This window comes from Halichoerus grypus, chromosome 11 (assembly GCF_964656455.1).
Source record: "Halichoerus grypus chromosome 11, mHalGry1.hap1.1, whole genome shotgun sequence".
Classification (NCBI taxonomy): domain Eukaryota; kingdom Metazoa; phylum Chordata; class Mammalia; order Carnivora; family Phocidae; genus Halichoerus; species Halichoerus grypus.
The window spans coordinates 90,091,199-90,110,468 of NC_135722.1; the positions used below are offsets into that span (position 1 = coordinate 90,091,199).

At 48.6% G+C, this 19,270-nt stretch overlaps 1 protein-coding gene across 6 annotated transcripts in view; it reads left to right on the forward strand.

Moving 5' to 3' along the window:
- Positions 1-19,270, forward strand: part of KIRREL3 (kirre like nephrin family adhesion molecule 3) — a 537,206-nt gene that overhangs the window by 416,536 nt on the left and 101,400 nt on the right. For all 6 annotated transcript variants that reach the window (XM_078058779.1, XM_036099296.2, XM_036099300.2 and 3 more), the window contains exon 3: positions 1,064-1,141. In XM_078058779.1, the coding sequence (XP_077914905.1) occupies positions 1,064-1,141 (78 nt within the window). The remainder of the gene's footprint in view (positions 1-1,063; positions 1,142-19,270) is intronic.

Sequence of the window (19,270 nt, forward strand, 5' to 3'; positions counted from 1 at the left end):
ATCCTGGGAAGTCACTTAGCATCTTTGAACTTGGGATTTCTCATCTGCATAGCATAAAGAGCAATAACCTGTCTGCCGACCTCAGTGGGGTGTTGTGGGGGATGAGAAGAGGAATTTGGTATAGAATGGCTTCGAAACCCACAAGGTGCTTAAGACAAACCAGGATTAGAGGATAAATACTGGCGAGGACCTCTTGCCTTCTTGTGAGGCAGACGTAACTCCAGCCTGACACCCAAGTACAAGGGGCACCCATTTATCAAATACCGTGGGAATAAAAAAAAAAGTCTCTTGCATTTGCTACCTAGAATTGCTGTTCCGCCTTGCGTTTCCAATTGTGTCAAAGTCTTGTGGGACCAGAATGTACACCTTGTGTTTCTTAGCCATCCCAACTCCTGTGCTCCACATTCGAGTCCACACCTCATAAATACTTGAGGACGTCACCGCCTTGTGCCTGAATATGAGAATGTCCAGGAATCCCCAGACCCAGAAACCCACTCTCTCCCAAAAAGTAGACTCCTCTACCTCCACTCCTGTGTCTTCTCCCAAATTCACCCAACCACTTCTTCATTCCTCTGAACCACCCTGCTCTGTGTCTGGTTGCATTGCTCCATCCTGGACACCACTAGCTGGACTCTGCCTCTCCTTTGGCAGGCCTGACCACAGTCCCAGCATGAGGTGGATATAGTCCCCAAGTCTGGGATCTATAGAGCTTCATTAACCTATAGAGTAGTGGTTATGAGCGTGGACTCTGGAGCCATACTGCCTAGATTCAAACTCCTGGTTTGCCATCAGCTAGCTCTTCCATCTAAGACTGCCTACTTAATACATCTGTAAATGAGGATGATATAAAATGGAGATAATACTGGTATGCACCTCATAGGGTTATTGTGAGAATCAAATGAGGAATTACCAGCTTAGTAGGATGCCCGGATCATAGCAAGTGCTATGTAAATGTTACATAAGTAACCCTGTTTATGAGAGCAGCAACTTCATACCCACTGTGAAGGGGTCTTCACTGACACCTGATCCATTCCCAGCTCACTCACCTGTGCTTTTCTTCCAGAGCTGGGCCTCCAGAAGAGAGGATGCTGTCTGGTGCTGGGCTACATGGCCAAGGACAAATTTCGGAGAATGAATGAAGGTCAGTGAGAACCTGCCCACCCTTTTGGGGGTAATGTGGAGGGTGGAAGCTATGTCCTGCAACTCTGGTACCAGGGAGAAGAACCTGGGACAGTGGACAGAGCCGTTTGATTTCCATGAAGTTCTTTATCTAGAAACGTGGGGAAGAGTAGCTAATGCCTGAAACACAGTATGCTGATTCGTAAGCACTTTTCCTCATGCTATCTTCCTAACCTTTTGTGTCCTCTATTTCTTTTCCTCTCTCTTCCCTACCTTTGTTCCCCAACCACTCACCCAGCACAATTAAATCTGCTTCTATTATCTTTTTTAATCCAGACCTCTCTACCTTTCTCTTCAATCATTCACATTTTTTGAATGCCTATTGAATAAACAGCCCCTTACAGGGCACTTGGGAAAATCCTGAAGAATAAGGCAGCGTTTTTGTTTTCAAAGAACTAACAATGGGAAATCTACCCTCTTTTCCAACTCCACTGGCCCTACCTCTCCCTCTTACTCATGGGCCATTCTGCCTTCGTTTTGCTCGGGGTCTTTCCTCTGAGGCTTGACTGGGTCACAGGAGGTGACAGGAAGGTATTGACATTGATATGGAGGCTGGGAAGTAAACGGAGTGCTGTCACTTGTGGGGCTGCTATAATAAAGAGCCAATCCCCTCGTCCCCAACCATCTGTCTCCGTGCAGCTAATAACCCTCTCCATCAGATGCCACAGACTGTTTGTCAGGATTCAAAAGTAGATAAACAATGGCTGGGGATGCCATTTATTCATTAAAGTCAGACAAATGAAGCTCTGGCTCTCCACCAGCTTGCCATGAGCCAGGCCCCTCCCCTCCCAAGGCCCAGAGCCCCTGTACCCTCATTCCCATTCCAGGCATGGACGAGGCAGCTCACCTGTACCACTGCTATCCCCAAAGTTACATCAAAGTTCTGATGCCCTCTTCCCATTGCTCCTCAGCTGACTCTTCTCCTAACCCACAGTCCATGACACCGGTACCCCCACAGACTCCCCAGACTTAATACCTTGCCAGCTATAGGTTTGTGGCAAGCACCCATCAGGGTGACAACTTGACAAGAGTCAGGCCAGCACAACTAAGTGCAAGGAGTAGCCCCTCCTTCATTTTGCAGCCCATCTGTGTGAGAAGGCTGCAGCCTCGAGAAGGCACTTCTCGTTTGCAGGAGCCCCCTGGCTGAGCACTGCCAGGGTTAGGGGCTGCACTGTCTGCATCCTGCCAGATGGTCTTCCTCCCTGACTTGTCTCTTGCTCAGCCTACCTCCTCCCTTCCCAGCACCACCTGTGTGAGAGGGCTAGGCAGTAACTTCTAATTTGTGGGAATTGACAGGGTACCTCTGTCCGTGGTGCTGAATGAACACATTCTCTTGCCGGCATTGCTCATTAGAGAAGCTGAAAATGAGGTTCATGGGGATTGGGGAAGCCAAAAAGTCAGGAGCTGGGCTGGATTTGCAACCTCAAGCTCCAAGTGTCTGACCGCAGTAGAAGGATACTGACTCCAGATCCTGGGGCCTAAAAAGAATCCTATCACAAGGCTGATGAACACGTTTTAACACCCCCACTCCAACCAACCTTTCACAAGTGGCCAGGGGAGGGATATATTAGTCAGCTCAGGCTGCCATAACAAAATACCTCAGACTGAATGGCTCAAACAATAGAACTTTATTTTCTCACAGTTCTAAAGACGGGAAGTCTAAGATCAAGGTACCAGCATGGTCAGGTTCTGGTGAGAAGCTCTCTTCCTTCTCCCCGTGTCCTCACCTGACAGAGAGAGAGAGAACAAGCTTTCTGGTGTCTCTTCTTATAAGGACACTCATCCTATCAGATCAGGGCTCCACCCTTATGACCTCCTTTAATCTTCATTACTTTTGTAAAGGCCTTATCTTGAAATATAGTCACGTTGGGTATTAGGGGCTTTAACATAGAAATGGGGTCTTGATGCATTTGCCATAGCAGAAAGTTGTAATGGTAATACTGACCCAGGGATTAAGAAAATGGTAGGAAAAAGAAATTTAATATTAAGTAGGGAGTAGATATTGTTTAAGTAAAGAGGGAAGGAAGGGAGTCGGGAGGGGACTATAGGAGGACTTGGAACCAAGACCAGGATCTGATTACTTCTGAAGACAGTTAGCTTTACTTTCTACCACAACTAAGCTAAGATGGCATTTTAAAGATTTTTTTTGTTAAAATGGGAAGATACCAAAACAATGCCCATTTTCTCTGAGCCCCTTCTCCAAACACATGCAATCCACACCAATGTGTCATTCCTTTCAGCTGACTATGGTTGACTTGGTTAAGAATGAGTGATCCCAGGTGCCTTACCCCTTGCCAAAATCCTCCCCCTAGGGTAGACTCATTAGTAATAAAGCAAGGTATTCAGAAAGAGGGAGGGAATGGAGGCAATGGCCATAGCCAAGGGGTAACAGAGCAGCTAACTCCCCACCCCTGCCTCCCTCTTTGCATGTGGCTGGCTCTCACCCCTCCCAACTACCCCAACACAGATTCATGCACATGCACACAACCACACACCCAGGAGCTGCTGCTGGGTAAACAAGGAGACGAAGAGGTGGCAAGCAAGCTAAACCACCATAGATGATGAGTTACAAACCTCAACTAGCAAACAGGAGACCAGATAGGAGGCAGGTGAGACAGTGGGGCAGAAGGAGAGATGCATATGGTGGGTTGGCTTTGGCTCTGGAGGGTGGAAGGCGCAGGAGGAGAACCAAAAGGACCTGCAGGGGGTGAAGGATCCTCTACCCCCACTCCAGCCAGTCTTGCGACTCCAAGTGCCACATTATACATGTGTTGCTCTCTCAAAAAATCACAAGCCCAAACTCCAGCACGTCTGCAGATAAGAAAAGGCATCAGCGAGCATGGGGAGCTGTTTTATGGTTTATAATTATCTTGTACCAATACTCAAAATAATTATAACTTCCACATATTAATAATTGAACTGGAATAGCAGCCATGATATAGATCAAGAAACAGAAATCTCTGTCCACGCTGCACTATACACCTAGGTATAAATTGAACAATTGGTAAAATAGTAAAAAATAATTTTCTCCCAGATGCTGGAATTAGTGAGATATTGGAACAATTAGCTGCTTCTTCCATTAAAGATAAGGCAGTAATCATTATATTTCCAATTTAGAATAAATATAAAAGACCTACTTGTTCTGTATTAAGGCATATTTGTTCTGTTTAACAGTATCTAATAGGATGTCTGTCACCCAGGGAGAAGTGGTCCCCTATTTCATCCGTTTCCCTGTTAATTTAGTATATTTTTATTTCCCTCTTCCTCCTCCTGCCCCTGCTCCTTGCTACATCCCCCCAAAAATAAATAAATAACAGCTCAAGAAGGAGCAAGAGAAAAATAATGAATGAACAGGAGTTTTATAGATCTGGGGTTTATCATAAGCTAGAGTAATCACAATTGGCGCTGTTAAACTTCACAAAGCAATAAAAAGAAAGCAGTATTCAAAGGTCGTTTAAGGAGGCATGTGATAGTCAATGAGAGGTTTGCTGTATTCGGGAGCGCTTAATAGCTTCTCGGATAGAATCAGCAACATTTGCAGGAATAGAGGTGGTGGGTAATGTGTGTGTGTGTGTGTGTTCTTCTATTTGGACTCAACACATCTGAGGCCTCAAATGGAGACACAAACAAAAATCAATGAAGGGCAGACGAGAGAGGAAGAAATAAAGACAGATCAGGCATAAGAGTATCAGGCGTGTTTGACATAATTGTCTTCATGTGATTAAGTACACGATGCTTTAAATAGGAACTGCTGGAAGGAAATCATTTATTTATTCATCAAAAGTTCATTGAGTACCTACCATAAAAATAATCCCAATTTTCATAATAAATGCCAGACAGTGTTCTAAGCACTGGAGCTTTCCAAGTAAATAAGACCTAATCCCTGCCCTCAAGGAGCTCACAATTAAAACACACAGGTACGTCTCCGTGTTACTGTCACTCCACGAAGAAATCCTGCCCAACCGCCTTACCTGAATTAGACACCCCTCTTCCCGCACCATTATGCACCATCGCGGCAACCAGCTGATTTATTTTGTGGCACTCACTCTAACTGGTGATCATTGATCAGATTGTCCCATCAGGAAGGCAAAGATGCTGCTCCCTCCTTTCCTCGCCTATCCCTGGGCCTGAGCCTGGTGTCTCACACATAAGGAGTAGTCAGTCAATTTTAATTTACATAATTAATTAGTGCTCCTAGTGACAACAGAGGAATGCACAAAGCCATCCACAGATGCAAGGTGGGTCTTGGGAAAGAACCATCAGGCAGCGCAAACCGACGTGGAGCATTGCACGCAATGAGTGTGCCCATCTCCAGCAATTCCTTAAGTCTTACCTCTCAGCCTCTCCTCCTATTCTGGGACACTAGCACCTTCCTGGAGGCTGGGGCCCAAGCAGGTCAGCAGAGGGGAGGGCCCCACAGGTGGGTCTCCCTCCTTTCCACACCAGCTCTCCTTCCTCACCCCATCTACTGCTGGGCCACATTCTCGGGGCATCTCTAGACAGATACATCCCACCAGACCTGCCAGGGGAACTGTTTCCACTGTTTCCTCATCCTACCCACCCACTGTCCCCAAACACACATCCCTATATTCCCTTCCCTTTTCCTAGCTCTTCTCAATTACCCATTTTCCTGGAGATCCCAGAACCATTCACCTTCTCAATGCACATTGCCTGCCCGGGGCAGATCTTACTCACAGGCTCTCACATGGTATCTGGTGAGCGGCTCTGCCTGCCCCCATGTTAGAACTTCAACAACCCTAGCAGTTACAGTGCAACCCGCCAACTCAGGGAGGCCCAGAATCGATGAATGATTTGCCTCGGGTCAGTAGGAAGTTGCCGGAAGAGCCAGGACCACATTCCAGGGCTCCTGACATCCGGTCAGTCCAGTGCTCTTGGAATTCTAAAAGAGGAGGCTCAGACCATGAACAGAAGGGAAGCCGGTAACACTTCAGCATGGTTTGGTTTGCAGAGCAAATGCAGAGCGAGTGGCAGGGGTTGAGGGAAGAGGAGACCGAACACAGAAGGCTCCCAGTGGTGTGGGAGAAAATCACGTGGGAGTGAGAGACCTAGGCCAGGGAAGATCATTTCTCAGGAACCAGAAAATTCTTTTAGCCCCTAGGACTGTTGAGAAGGGGAAGTGAGGAAGAGGATGTTGAATGGAGCAGAAGGAGGCGGCACAGCCCTGGCCTCCCTTCCTGGCAGCTTTCTGAGGCTGAGGAGCACCTGCGCACAGGGGTGCCCTCTCAGGCCACACATCTGGAGGGGCAGCAGCTTTCCCGGACCTTCCGAAGCACAGCTCAGAGAAGGGAGAGCAGAAATGCCTTCCAGCGCTGTGGTTTTCATCTTCCCGAGAAGAAACAAATGCAAGTGATTAGTCAAGGCAGCTTCTGTTCACTGGAGACCTCTGGGCCTTCTGGGGAGGGGCTCGAGCACCCAGAAAGGAGAAAATGGGATCCACAGCTGGCAGGCCCCCTACAGGCTCTTCCATGCCATGCCCCGCAGCTGCTGGGCTGCACCATCCTCCTAGTCCAGACTCTGCAAGCACACCTCCACCATGATGCCTGTCCTCGCCTCTCACCCGTGTGCGGGAGCCAGAGCTCTGGGACGATGGGGACCCAGGCACCTGCAGCAGCTCTGGACTTCTTAGGGTGATGGCATGGAGTCTATCCTTTCTTTCTGCACCCCTGTTCCCCAGTCCACAGAAATGAGTCTAAAACGTCCCCCTGTTTCTTGCCTCTCCCCTAACAGAGTTGATAAGAGAAAGAGGTGCCCCATCAGCATAGTGCAAGGAGCACCTAAAAGTAAGGAGCCAGCTGTGTGACCTTGGGCAAGTCCCTGAACATCCAGATGTCAACCTTCTCGTGTATGAAATTTAAATAATGTTGGATAGGATCATCTGTAAGCCTTTAAAATGGGATGATTCCAAAATTTCTCTTGGCTCGGGGCACCTGAGTGGTGCAGTCAGTTGGGCATCTGGCTCTTGATTTTTGGCTTGGGTCGTGATCTCGGGGTCCTGGGATGGAGCCTTGTGTCGGGCTCTGCGCTCAGTGGGGAGCCTGCTTGAGGATTTCTCTTCCTCTCCCTCTGCCCCTCCCCCTGCTCACTCACTAGTTCTCTCTCTAAAATAAATGGATGGGAAAATCTTAAAAAAAAAAAATCTATCTTGGCTTTCAACACCTCGCCCACACCCTATTCTCACCACTCATCCCCTAATTTTAAATGCTTTGGTCACCGAAGGAACCAATACCAGGAAATTGACTGACAGCCTTACGGAGAAGGCAGATCTGTTTCTTTTTCCCCGTCTGCCCTCTGAGAGTGAATTCAGGCCCATGTCGGCTGTCCCCTGGGGGGCAGTGAGGGAGTTGAGCAGATCTAGGGGACATGCTGTGGTTTTTATCAGAGCAGAGGGGCAGCAGGGACCTGATGTGGCAGAGAATGAGTCCGATGACCCGTGAGCCCTCTGACTCCTCTGACTGCTGCAGCCGTAGCAGGCTGGCTTTCGCTAAGGGCTTATAATTTCCAGAGACATTCCTTCACTGCCTGCAAGAGCCCCCAGGACATTAGCTAATACTGTCATTTTGTTAGCTGGGGCTTTGGGGCGCATTTTTTTCTTATTTCATTTTTCTTACTGATGTGTTTCCTTCCACTGGGGCTGCAAAGCTGTTATTTGTATAACGTCCCTGTTTATTATTTATGGCAAGACGCAGATTTCCAGCGCACTTTATGATTGTTATTTAATTCACTTGGCATCTTGGAACAGGGGACCCGCCATTTCCATTCTCCTTCCGTGATCGGATAGAGAATTCCGGAGTCTTTCCCGGGCCCCATTCTTCCAGCCACCATTCCTACTGGGAAACCTGCTTGTCTAAGGTAGGCTGGGGGCGCCTAGGCCACAGACCCTGCCAAGCTCCTTTTTAAACTTTCTTTTCTCTCCTACCCGTATCCAGTCCTCAGCAAGACCTAGAAAAGTCACTTCCCAGATATCTCTTGAATCCATCCACCTTGTCCATCTCACGGCCACTGCCCTTGTCCCTGCCACCACTCTTCCTCACTGGATTACAGAAGTGCTCTCCTAACTGGTCATGCCCCTGCCTTCCCTCCCAGTTCATCTTCCACACTTCAGCCAGAGCAATATTTCAAAATGCAAATCTGATAATGTCACAGTCTTCTTGAAAATATTTCAATGGCTTTATGTTGCTTTTAGGAAAAATACCAAAATCCCTGGCATGTTTTATGAGGCTCTACATGATCTGGTTCCTACCTACCTCTTTGGCCTCATCTTGTCCCCTTAATACCGTACCCCAGACACATCAGCCGCCTTTCAGCTCCTCAAACAGGAATGCTCCCATCTGCCACAGGGCCTTTGTCTATACTGGTCCCTGTTAGCTCGGTCTGCACATATAAGTTCTTATTGCCCTTTTTTTAACCAACACTTGTTTTCCCTGCCAGTCTGCAAGCTCTGTTGGGTCTCCATGGTATCCCAGGACCCTCGCATAATGTTTGCACAGGGTAAACACTGAAAGAAGAACAAGAAAATTGACCTTCCCTGCCTCTGGTCAGTGGCTCCCAAGATGCTGGGACTGGGTGATCTGAGAACCATGGACCCCCTAGAAGAAACTTTACAGATCATGTGGGGAAGAAGAAACTGAGACTCAGGACAGTCATATGACTTGTCCCAATTACCACAGCCTGCAAGCAAGAGCCAAGACTCGAACCTGGGCTTCTGACCCAAGGGGCAGTCCTCTTTCCTCTTCACCATGCTAAGTTCTTGAAGTCTGGAAATGACAGGGTTGAGTGGATCAATCAGTGAAGTCTGCCCCCTAAAAATGTGTTGAGGCTATGTTTTGAAAGAGACAAGAAGCAAATAGTAAAGCAAGGGGAATAAGTTCTTTGATATAGACATGCCATATATAAAGCCATCACCCCCTATATGCCAGCACTGTGCCAGGCATGGGAGCCTCAGGGAGGCTGGACACAGCTCTGTCCTCAGGAACTTTTGCCCTCCGCTGGCAGGAGACTGGATATATTTCATACTAAGTTAATTTTATGGTTGTTTTGATTTTGTTTCTCCTTTTAGCATTGTGGGGAGTATGCTTAATGGTTAAGCACTGTAGCTTGGAAGTCAGAGAAATCTAGATTCAAATCCCAGGCATAATCAGAGCAGGTTTAGAACCATATCATCAAAGGTTCTCAAGGCCAGAAGGGACTAGAGGTCATCTAGTCCACACCCTCTTCTGATGGCTCAGTATCCGCACCACGTACGGATGCACATGAACACTTTTGAGTACTGCGGTGCTGTGTACTCACTTCCTCATCAACCATGCGTGCAGTACCTACTCTGTGCCTCGCACGGTGCTAGTGGGCCCTTGACCTGTAGTGACACAGTCCCTGCCCCCAGGGATATCGCAGCTGTTAAAATACAATGTCATAATTGCTGTAACCAGCTATGCACAGGAGCTAGGGGAGCAGATAAGGGGAATCCAGTCCAACCATGGGCCAAGTGCATAGTGCCCAGGAGTGCCCTCCTAACTGTTTTTATGAAGCCATTGCAACCTATGCTTACATCCCTCCAAAGACAGAAAACTCGCTGTCTACAAAGGCCATGGGCAGCTCCTCAGCCAGGCTCTCAGAAAGGGTCTTAAATATAACACCCCTGCAACCCCACGTCTCTAGAGCTTTATCGTCTAACTGCACTGATGCCCATGGGACCCAGGGACTTAGGTGACAGTCACTGGCAGAATCCTGGGGTCTCACCCTATGCCTGCTGTGTCCTGAGGAAGCTCCTTTCTTCTCTCTGCCTCCATCCTCAGCGAGCCTCAAAAGCTTAATCACTGAGCGCTGAGACCCTCCCACCACCCCCCTCCCCAGGGTGAAGGAGTCTGAATAAATGAGCGTGTTTAATGGCCTTCGGTGCCATAAAGTTTTTAGAGCTGTGTGCTGGAATGAGCAGGTTCAGGCTGAGATGAATTATCCACGGCTTTTATCAAAGGAGATCAATAAAAACTTGAAGGAGCTTGCCCCATCTCCGTAGAGTGGCCCATGTCACATCACTGGGTCCTGCGTTCTGGAAATAATAATCGGACAGACGTATTTTTCCCTCCTGTTCCATCTGCTTTCTTCCCTATGCCTTCCTTCCTCAAATGTATTAGTTTCTATGGAAACTGTGTTGTTACTGGTATGGGAGGAGTTTAATGACATTCAGAAGTACCAAATCAAGTCCATTTATATAATGGTTTGAAATACACATAATGGCCTATGGAATATAGGACACGGTGACAGTTTCAGTAACTGCGTACAGAGTGTGGGATAAATAGAGCAATGTAATACTCCCCACCTCCAAGTCAAATGTGCCGGGAATAACCACTATTCTTCATACTAAAGAACAGCACTTCTCAACCATTATTCATGAAAGGATCTCAAACACTATACCAAGCTGTTCTCTCACTGAGGAAGGAGGAAGGCTGACCACCGGTCCTCTTCACCCAGAGCTTTGACCAGAGTCAGCCAGAGCAGGTGCAGAGGAGAGAGTCGGACCTCAAAGGAGAGAGGCAGGGAGCAGCCATTCTGTCCTGGGCTCCTGGATGAGGGGGGTTGGGGGGAAAGGGGGCCTCCGCCCTCGACCAGCCTGCTGGACCACATTCCTCCTGCATCTATTCATATGGTTGGTTTCTGTCCGACTCAGAGTCTTATCAGGCGCCTACTGCGTGCCTGGTGCGGTGAGAGACATGGACATGAACAACACATCGAGGATGCCCTCCTCTTCGCTCAGGTTCTGCCAGCAGCCGACCCTCAGCAAGGTCTGGCGTGTCATGGTCCCTCTGGGAGGTCCAGGGAATGCCAGAAGGATGACAGGGAATTGACACAGGAAAGAGAGGGCATCCGACACAGGGGGGACACCATCGAGCCTGCTACCGCAATCCCAATGGGAAACTCTGAGAAGGGAGATGGAATTCACACCTCAAATTTAGAACACCCAAGGAGTGGGGTATGGGTCTCCCAGCTCCTGGCAGGAATGGGTTGTGGCCTGTTTGGGTGGGGTATAAATGCCCTGGCACTTTTGGCCTGCTCTTTGTGAGGCAGAGTGACCTTTGGCTCAAGAGAAAGACGTCAGGTTGCAGACCCTGGGGATCAGGAGCTGGCCTTCAGGCACTGAAGTGGTCAGGCCTCGGGATACGGAGAGGGACGGGGGCCACTGACAGCATCGGCTACAGCTCTCAGAGAATTTTGAGTCCGGTGGGAAGACGGGCATGTAAGAAAATAGAAGGCAGGGTGATGGGAGAGCTACAGAAGTGTAGGGGTGACGTGTTGGTGGAGCACAGAGGGCAGCAAGCCATTTGCTTTGACTGGAGTAATATTGGGGACTCCGAGAAATAAGGAGAAGGGTGGGGGACTAGTCTACAAAGACTCAGGGCTAGGGAGGAACTTTCATGCACCGCCATCATGTAGTCTTCATCGCATCACAAGGTAGGTATGTTATCTCCATTTTGAGGGTAAAGAGGTTCAGAAAGATGAAGTCATCTACCTAAAGGCATCCAGCTATTACCTGGTAAAACAAAGACTCAGACCCTGGTCTCTTTATCTCTGCCCTGTCTGGGGGACCTTTGTGTGTTTGGGAGATGGCGGGGGTGACTCCCTCCTTCACCATCAAGGACAGACATGACCAAGCTCCTGTTGTGGATCTGTGTAGACTTCTCCCCCGTCCCGGCCACCAACCACTGTCTCTCACATCTCCTCACCTTGCGCTGCCCACAGACCCCCTGTCAGCCAGCAAGGTGCCCCTCTGATCCTGCCCCAGATATAGACTGGACTGACTATACCTAATACGGAGTGAATTATCTAGAATTCACTGCCCTGGGGGTATAAGAAGGAGGAGACGAATCCTGGGGAGGGGGTGCCTCAGTGCTGGTGACCCCACAAGCATGCTTTTTCTACCCTGTCTTCAGCCTCTTCTCTCCCAGCCCTGCTCTAAAGCCTATTGCTTTAGAAAGAGGAAGAGGGACCAGGCATACACATTTCCGTGGAGGAGCATTTCTATAGCGTGATAATAGGTTTTCCATGAAATACAGCCTCTGCGGTTAAATACGGTGGGGAGAAGCTGGGTTAGCCCTCACTGAACAGGTCTGTCCCACAGAACGTCTCAGAGATTTTAATATGCCAAAGGGCATGGTGAACCACCAAGAGGGGTATATTGTTCACAGAGTTTCCCCAACTTATTTGACTACAAAACATGTTTTAAGACTAATGTTCTCTGGAATCCATTATGAGAAATAGTAGTTTAAGGCCCAGATCCGCCACCAACTTGTGTGACTTTTGTCAAATAAGAATAACTCAAGCCTGCCTGTGAGGACCAGTAAAATAGCGGCGGGGGAGGGGGGGACAGACTCTTTAGAAACTGTGAAGTACAATAGAAATAAGATGGTGCTGTTATTTATTTACATGAGACAAACACATTCAGTTTCCCAAAGAGCACTGCATTAGAAGTCAAACAAAAATAAGTAAATAAATGTCTTTTTAAAAAGTTCAGTTCCTGACTAGGTATGTGAACTTGACCTTGATCTCTCTCTCTTGACCTGTTTTCTCATCTGCAAAATGGGTATACTTGGGGCACCAACACTCTTTCCTCTGTGCATATGTTGCAAAGAGAAATGATGCATGGTGGTTGTGCTGGCACTTTGAGAAAACATAAAGTACCATAAAATGCAAGGCATTATTATTAGTGTTCCAGGCTAAAACCCTCAATTCAGTCCCATTTTGCTGAGATCAAAACAGGAGGTGTACTGGGGGAAGGGACCAGCTAGTGGGAGAGATAACAATGACTAATAATTTTCATCCATATGTATGATGTTAGGAGCCTTGTATGAGCATGTCGCTGAGGGGAGAAAATGAATATTTCATGAGTAAACACTAACTGTAGTATTAAGATGAAATGGACAGAAAGGCCCCAGCTTACCTCTGCCACGGGGTTCAACTAGGAAGGTCAACGCGGGCTCTGTGATTAGGCTCTAGGGAGCAGGGCAGCCAGTCAGGAGGGAAGAGCTCAGCCTCCCAGCAGAGATGGAGAGCTATCTGTCCCCCGTGACTGGGGGAGATAGTCCTGCCCTGGGAGGGAGAAGAGCCAAAGCCCGCACATAAACCAGCTGAGTAGCCCTAGGCAAGTTATCATAGCCATGTCCACAGTAGAAAACGCGGGATGATAAGATCAGCCTTGCACGGCCGTGAGGTTTCAATCCAAGCCCAGCTGTTTAGAAGAGGGCTTTGTAATGCACACAGGTGGGAAGTGTTATTACTCATTTATTCGCCCAGCAGACATTTATTGAACATCTACTAAGTGCCAGTCACTGCCGCAGCCAATGCTTTATTATTTACTGTGTGCCAAACGCCATGTGCATCATTTTATACACATCACCTCCTGGAATCATCACTACCGTCCTGAGAGGTCTCTGTTATTACTCCCATTTTCCACATAAGGAAATGAAACTCGAAAAAGATAAATAACTTGCCCAAGCCAGATAGCTAGGAAATGGCAGAGTCCAGAGCTGTGAGAAACCAAAACCCTGTATTCTACATTAAATGGCCCATCCTCACCCGTGGTGCTTCTGCAGAGCCCGCGGGGCACCCTGCCTCCAACTCCTACCGGCTCTTCCCCGTTCCGTCCATGCTTCGTGCTACCTACCACCACTCCCACCAGAGCTGCTTCCTCACCCAAAGGAGAAAACCTTGCCGTCCCCTCTTTTGGCTCTCCAGGATACCTTCCCTTTGTTTTCTGTCCCCACGCTCTCTTCCTGACCTCTGTCTGATCGTCTGTCCTCCATAATACAGTCACCCTGGGGGTTTTCATTTCCAGCCCCATCCAACAGGACTTTGGCTTCCAAGACCCTGGACAGCCTGTATCTCTTATCTGGGTCACCCATTGGGTGGTGTGAAGATCGAACACCTCCCACCCCTGTAAGACCCTTAGAAGATGGAGTGGAGGCATCAGATGGGGCAGTGCCAGGGTTAAACCCAGCCAAACCTTCCCCGGCCCTCTCTGCCCACCACACAGCAGGAGGACACAACCATCTCTGCAAATCCCTTCCCTACAGGGCAGTTTCATGTTATCTTGGCTCATTCTTTCTCCAGAGATGAAGAGATTGTTTTAAACCTGCCGCCCCACCAGCTCTGCTCCTGGCTTCCAATGCCATTAAGTTTCATTATAACAAATAAACACCACAATGACATTTATAAGTTACCACTGAGCACAGAAGCACAAATATGAAGCAGATAAACTGCATTTGATCCAAATAATTACTGCAGGCAATATTGGGCTTAGTCTGAGCTGGCAGCCGGGTGCCGAGTAATTTATTAGATTGCATAAGGCAATGTTGCACGTTGAGTTTTTCATTATTGTGTCTTTTCCCCTCTCCGTGGTCTAAATAGGTTAGAGGAGTTTAGACAGTGCGTGGCCAAACAAAGACAGACTTTGCTCAAGCAGATTAAGGCTGGGAATTACAGCCAAGTGTCCAGGAATGGCTGCTTCCCAACCAACATGGCACTTGAGTGAGAAGAGAGGGTTTAGGATTTTCTTGATACTGCCAACCAAGGACAGTTCCCTGTATGTACTCCCCACCCACTGGCCTAGATACAAAAAGAGGCCCTGCGAGGGAGTACACGGAAGGATGGATGGAGCCCCCAGGACTCCAAGCCTGGCTTCCTGCCAGGAGCCTTTGTGCTCAGCCAAAGACCCTCTCTACCGAAAGGCCCTCCGTAGCTCGGGGCAGCCTCAGACCCCAGTCCCAGACCTCTCCTGCAATAAATAAAGGGAAGGAAGCAGTGTGCCAGCCAACTCTGCAAAACAAAGCAATGAGAGCTGGCTGCCGGCAGCCACCTCCCTGCCAAACCCAAACTCATAAAGTTTGATTCAAGGGGTTACAATACCTCCTATTCAGAGTCCCTCCTGCCCCATTCCCCCAGCCTTAGTAAATTACCCAATAAGCAGCAAGGACCTGTAGTTATTGTGCAGTTAAATGGTATTTGCCCAGTAAATCCTGAGCAGAGTACTAACGGTGATATACAGTAACTAATTACGGACATGAATTCTCTCCCCAAGGCGCCAAGTGTTACCAAATATTGTTGCGTTTAGGGGAGGAGGCTTGAAAACGGTTCTGTTCCTTCCAGTGAAGCCGGGAGTAACTCTTCTATTTGAGGAGCTGTCGGCACATCCAGTGGCACTTCTGGCTGGGAAATAGAGATGTCCTGGGGGCGGGGCTGGAATGGGGCCTGGAGAAAGCTCCCACTCGCTGCCCACCCCACCCCTGAGCCCTGGGGCCCATGTCCCCGCAGAAGTCTCTCCCTGGACACCAGCTGGTCCTCTTTGGGCCACTAAGGTGGCTGTCGCAAAGGCCCGAGACCCCAGCCATGCAGAGAATGGAAGTCATTATTCACCCAGCCCGGGACTGAGCATGAAGGCTATTGACGGGGACGGGGCGGCAGGGGGGGTGCTTTGCAAAAAGCTTCTGAATGGGGATGCAGCAGGGTAAGATAAAGAATGCTCGTGCTTCTGCCAAGCTGTGGACAACTCTTGCCCTAAATTATTGTTCATGGACCTGATCTCAGGCCCAGGGGTGCCTGGGAGTGTCAGAGGTTTCTCTGGCTGATTGTGGTCTGCAGGTGGGGCAGATCCTGTGCCCAAGGCAAGAAGCAGATGTCCTGTCAAGTTCATATCTGTTTTTTGAGCACAGCTGGGGGCAGCTGGAAGACACAGTAGTCAGTCTCTGCTTTCTGAAGAGGAAACCACAGAGCTCAAACACCCTCTGTGCTTACCGGGTACTATGGAGTAAACCAAGGCGCCTAACTAGAGTCTGCCAGCTTCACCACACACTGTGACCTTGGACAGGTTACTTAACCTCTCTGAGCTTCTGTTTCCTAATCCATAAAATAGAAGAGATCCTCTCTATCTCTCAGTACTGTTGATGTGACAATAGTTAGCTTGGAGTTACCCCTGCTTCCAAGGAGCTCCTCTGAGGAGCCGGTCCCATCCTTCCCGCCATCAGCCCATCTTCTGAGATGGGCTCAGTGACCCAGCGTAAGCCTCCTAGAAGCTAAGAAAAGCACTCAGGCCATCCTGGGTGCTCCCCAGCAGCATGCACAGTCTCTCTCCTTTCTCTCAGGGTGATCGTAGCACAAAATCTCTCCTTTACCAACATTTCCACTTTCAAACAATCAAAGACTGGCACAGTAATGGCAAGTTGGTTTGGTTGGGTTTGATTTTTTGTTTGGTTTGCTGCTGCATTTTCAGGGTTGGAGCAAATGATCTGAGCCCTTGCCAGGGTCACAGTCAGGTGGTGACAGAAGAGGCCTGGTGAGGTGGCGGCGGGCTGGGTTGGGAGGTGAACGCTTGCTGTGGGACGCTGGGCCAACCATTGCTGTGAGTCTTGGCATTCAAGTCTCTACATCAGAACGGATATTAGAACCTCCTCCACGGGGTGTCGTGAGGGTAGATTAAGCAAGATAACATATGCGAAGTTCTTTGTGGAGTATAAAGTGTATACAAGAGTTAGCTGTGGTTAATATCCTAAACAACACGAAGAACGAGACCCAGAATCCCAGGGCAGGGAGAAGAGTCACTTTTTTAATTAGGACACATATATAGTCAGCTCTCAATTATCTGTTGGCAAATTGTCCCCATTCCTGGCAAATTCTATCACCAAGATTGCTTAATGAAGTCCTCTGTTAACATTTCACAGCTTCTTATTTTGCTCTTATTTGCATGAGTCCCAAAGGGAATAAAAGTCCTTTAAAGGCAAAATCAGCTAATATCCCTGTCCCACCTAGGGAAGGTGTTGAGCCATAAAAACAGCGAGCTGGGGCGGGGGGGGGGGGGAGTATGGCCCGCCTCTCACTGGGAGCCAGTACCAGAGGTGACGTTCTGCACCCAGCCGAGTCGGCGACAGGAGGGAGTTCCGTCACAGGCCTTGGTTTTGTTTTGTTGAGTATTAAAAATTCCCAAAACATCAAACACATCCATATTCAAACGTGAATACCAAACTGCATTCCGAAGTTGAAAATTAAGGTTATTTAGTATTATTCATTATTTTGGAATGTCCATCACTTTGGATTATTCACACCCTTGCTTCCTCTCCATTAACAAAGATAATTAAGAGTTGATTGTCTTTGGGCTCCAAGAAGGGAGAAATTCAGAACACTGTGATCTACTCCCCATTGGGAACAACTCCAGAAGCCATGGGAAGATTTCTCTATAAACACCAAGTCTAAGTTATGATCCCCAATGCAGGGTTGGTGAGTGGCACAGAAGTAGCTCATGCTTCAAGACCAGACTACATTATCCACACGGTACATCTGGCTCCCAGGCCTGCTTTGATACCCGTCTGTGTGCAGCAGCCATGTTGCTCCTCATGCAACACCTGGAAACCATCGAAGTTGCACAGGACCTTCTGATTCCTTGAGCATTTCACAGCGGGACCTTGCGGTCCACTGCAGGGCGGCCCAGGGGCTGGACTTGGCCCCTCAAGCTTCACCTAGCCTGCCTCCACTTACTTCACACACTGGCATTCCATACAGGATTCCATTGGCAAAGGGTTGCATGCACTGGGGGAAAAAAGTGAAAACCACTGACTTCATCCCATGGCCTCATGGAGCGGTGGAGGAAACCATGGCGTGCCCAGAGAGAAATGGCAGCTGGACCAAGGCCACACAGTGACAACCCAAACCGGAAAGAACCCAGTTTCCCCAAACCTGCACTGTTTGCATTCAACAGTGCCTCCCAAATGTGCACCAAAACCCACCTGCAGCCGGATTGCCCAGGGGAGCTGTGGAATGCAGACTCCTTGGCCTAGCTCAGACCCACTATCTCAGAATTCTGGCTTGGAGCCCAGGAAACTGTATTTTTTAGCAAGTTCCTCAGGTGATCCTTATGCATATGAGAGTTTTAGCACAATTTCCCACTGGCAAGGTCTATACCAGGATAAAATGATTATTTTAAGATGTTTGTTTAAAAAAAAAACATGAGAGTTAGGACATGGATCTTCCTCAAACAGACCAATGTCCTTGAGAGATTTGCTTTTACTTCCTTGTGGCTCCGTTTTATTCTTTTCAGCCTTGGGTCCTCCCCACCCAAAAATAAGACTTTGGATAAAGCAGAACAAAGAACCTTAGGGCTGAAAGGGAGGGACCTAACAGATTGAGTCTAGACCCTGCCTTGTACACATGGGGAGTCTTGGAGAAGGGAAGAGTCAGGCCCGAGGGCACCCAGCTCAGAGGTGGCAGAGCAGCATCCAAACTGGTACCTCTGGGCCTGGGTGCTCAGGGCGAGGACACAGTATCTCTTAGAAAAGGGAACAGAGGGGTGCCTGAGTGGCTCAGTTGGTCAGGCATGTGCCTTCAGCTCAGGTCATGATCCCAGGGTCCTGGAATCAAGCCCCACGTCCCTGCTCAGCAGGGAGTCTGCTTCTCCCTCTCCCTCTGCCACTCCCCCTGCTTGTGCTCTCTCCCTCTCTCTCTCTGTCAAATAAATAAATAAAATCTTGAAAGAAAGAAGAAAGAAAGAAAGAAAGAAAGAAAGAAAGAAAGAAAGAAAGAAAGGAGGGAGGAAGGAAAGAAAGAGAAAGAGAAAGAAGAAAGAAAGAAAGAAAGAGAAAGAAAAAAGAAAAGAAAGAAAAAGAAAGAAAGAAAGAAAAAGAAAGAAAGAAAGAAAGAAGAAAGAAAGAAAAAGAAAGAAAGAAAGGAACAGAGATGCTGGACACCATGGAGTCAGCCAATCCACGGGCCCCACCTCCCAGGGGTTCCCACCCGATCCACTCTAAGAGGGTAACCGTATATGCTGGGTCTGCCCACAGCCCATGCCTACACTTTTTTTCAGGCTAATGACTTAGCTCTATCCTGCTCTTTAGCATCCCCTTCTTTCTCTCCTACTGCTCTCTACCTTTCCCCAACAATGGTCCAGGGAGCACATATTCCTGAACACACAAGAGCCTGAGGCTCAGAGAAAGAAAGGGGCCTAGCCTGGGTCCCATGGCCAGCCTTGCAGCAAGCCTGATATGGCATCCTGGCTCCTAGCCTTTGTGGGCTGCCCAAGTGTCTCCCATCTCTACTCCAT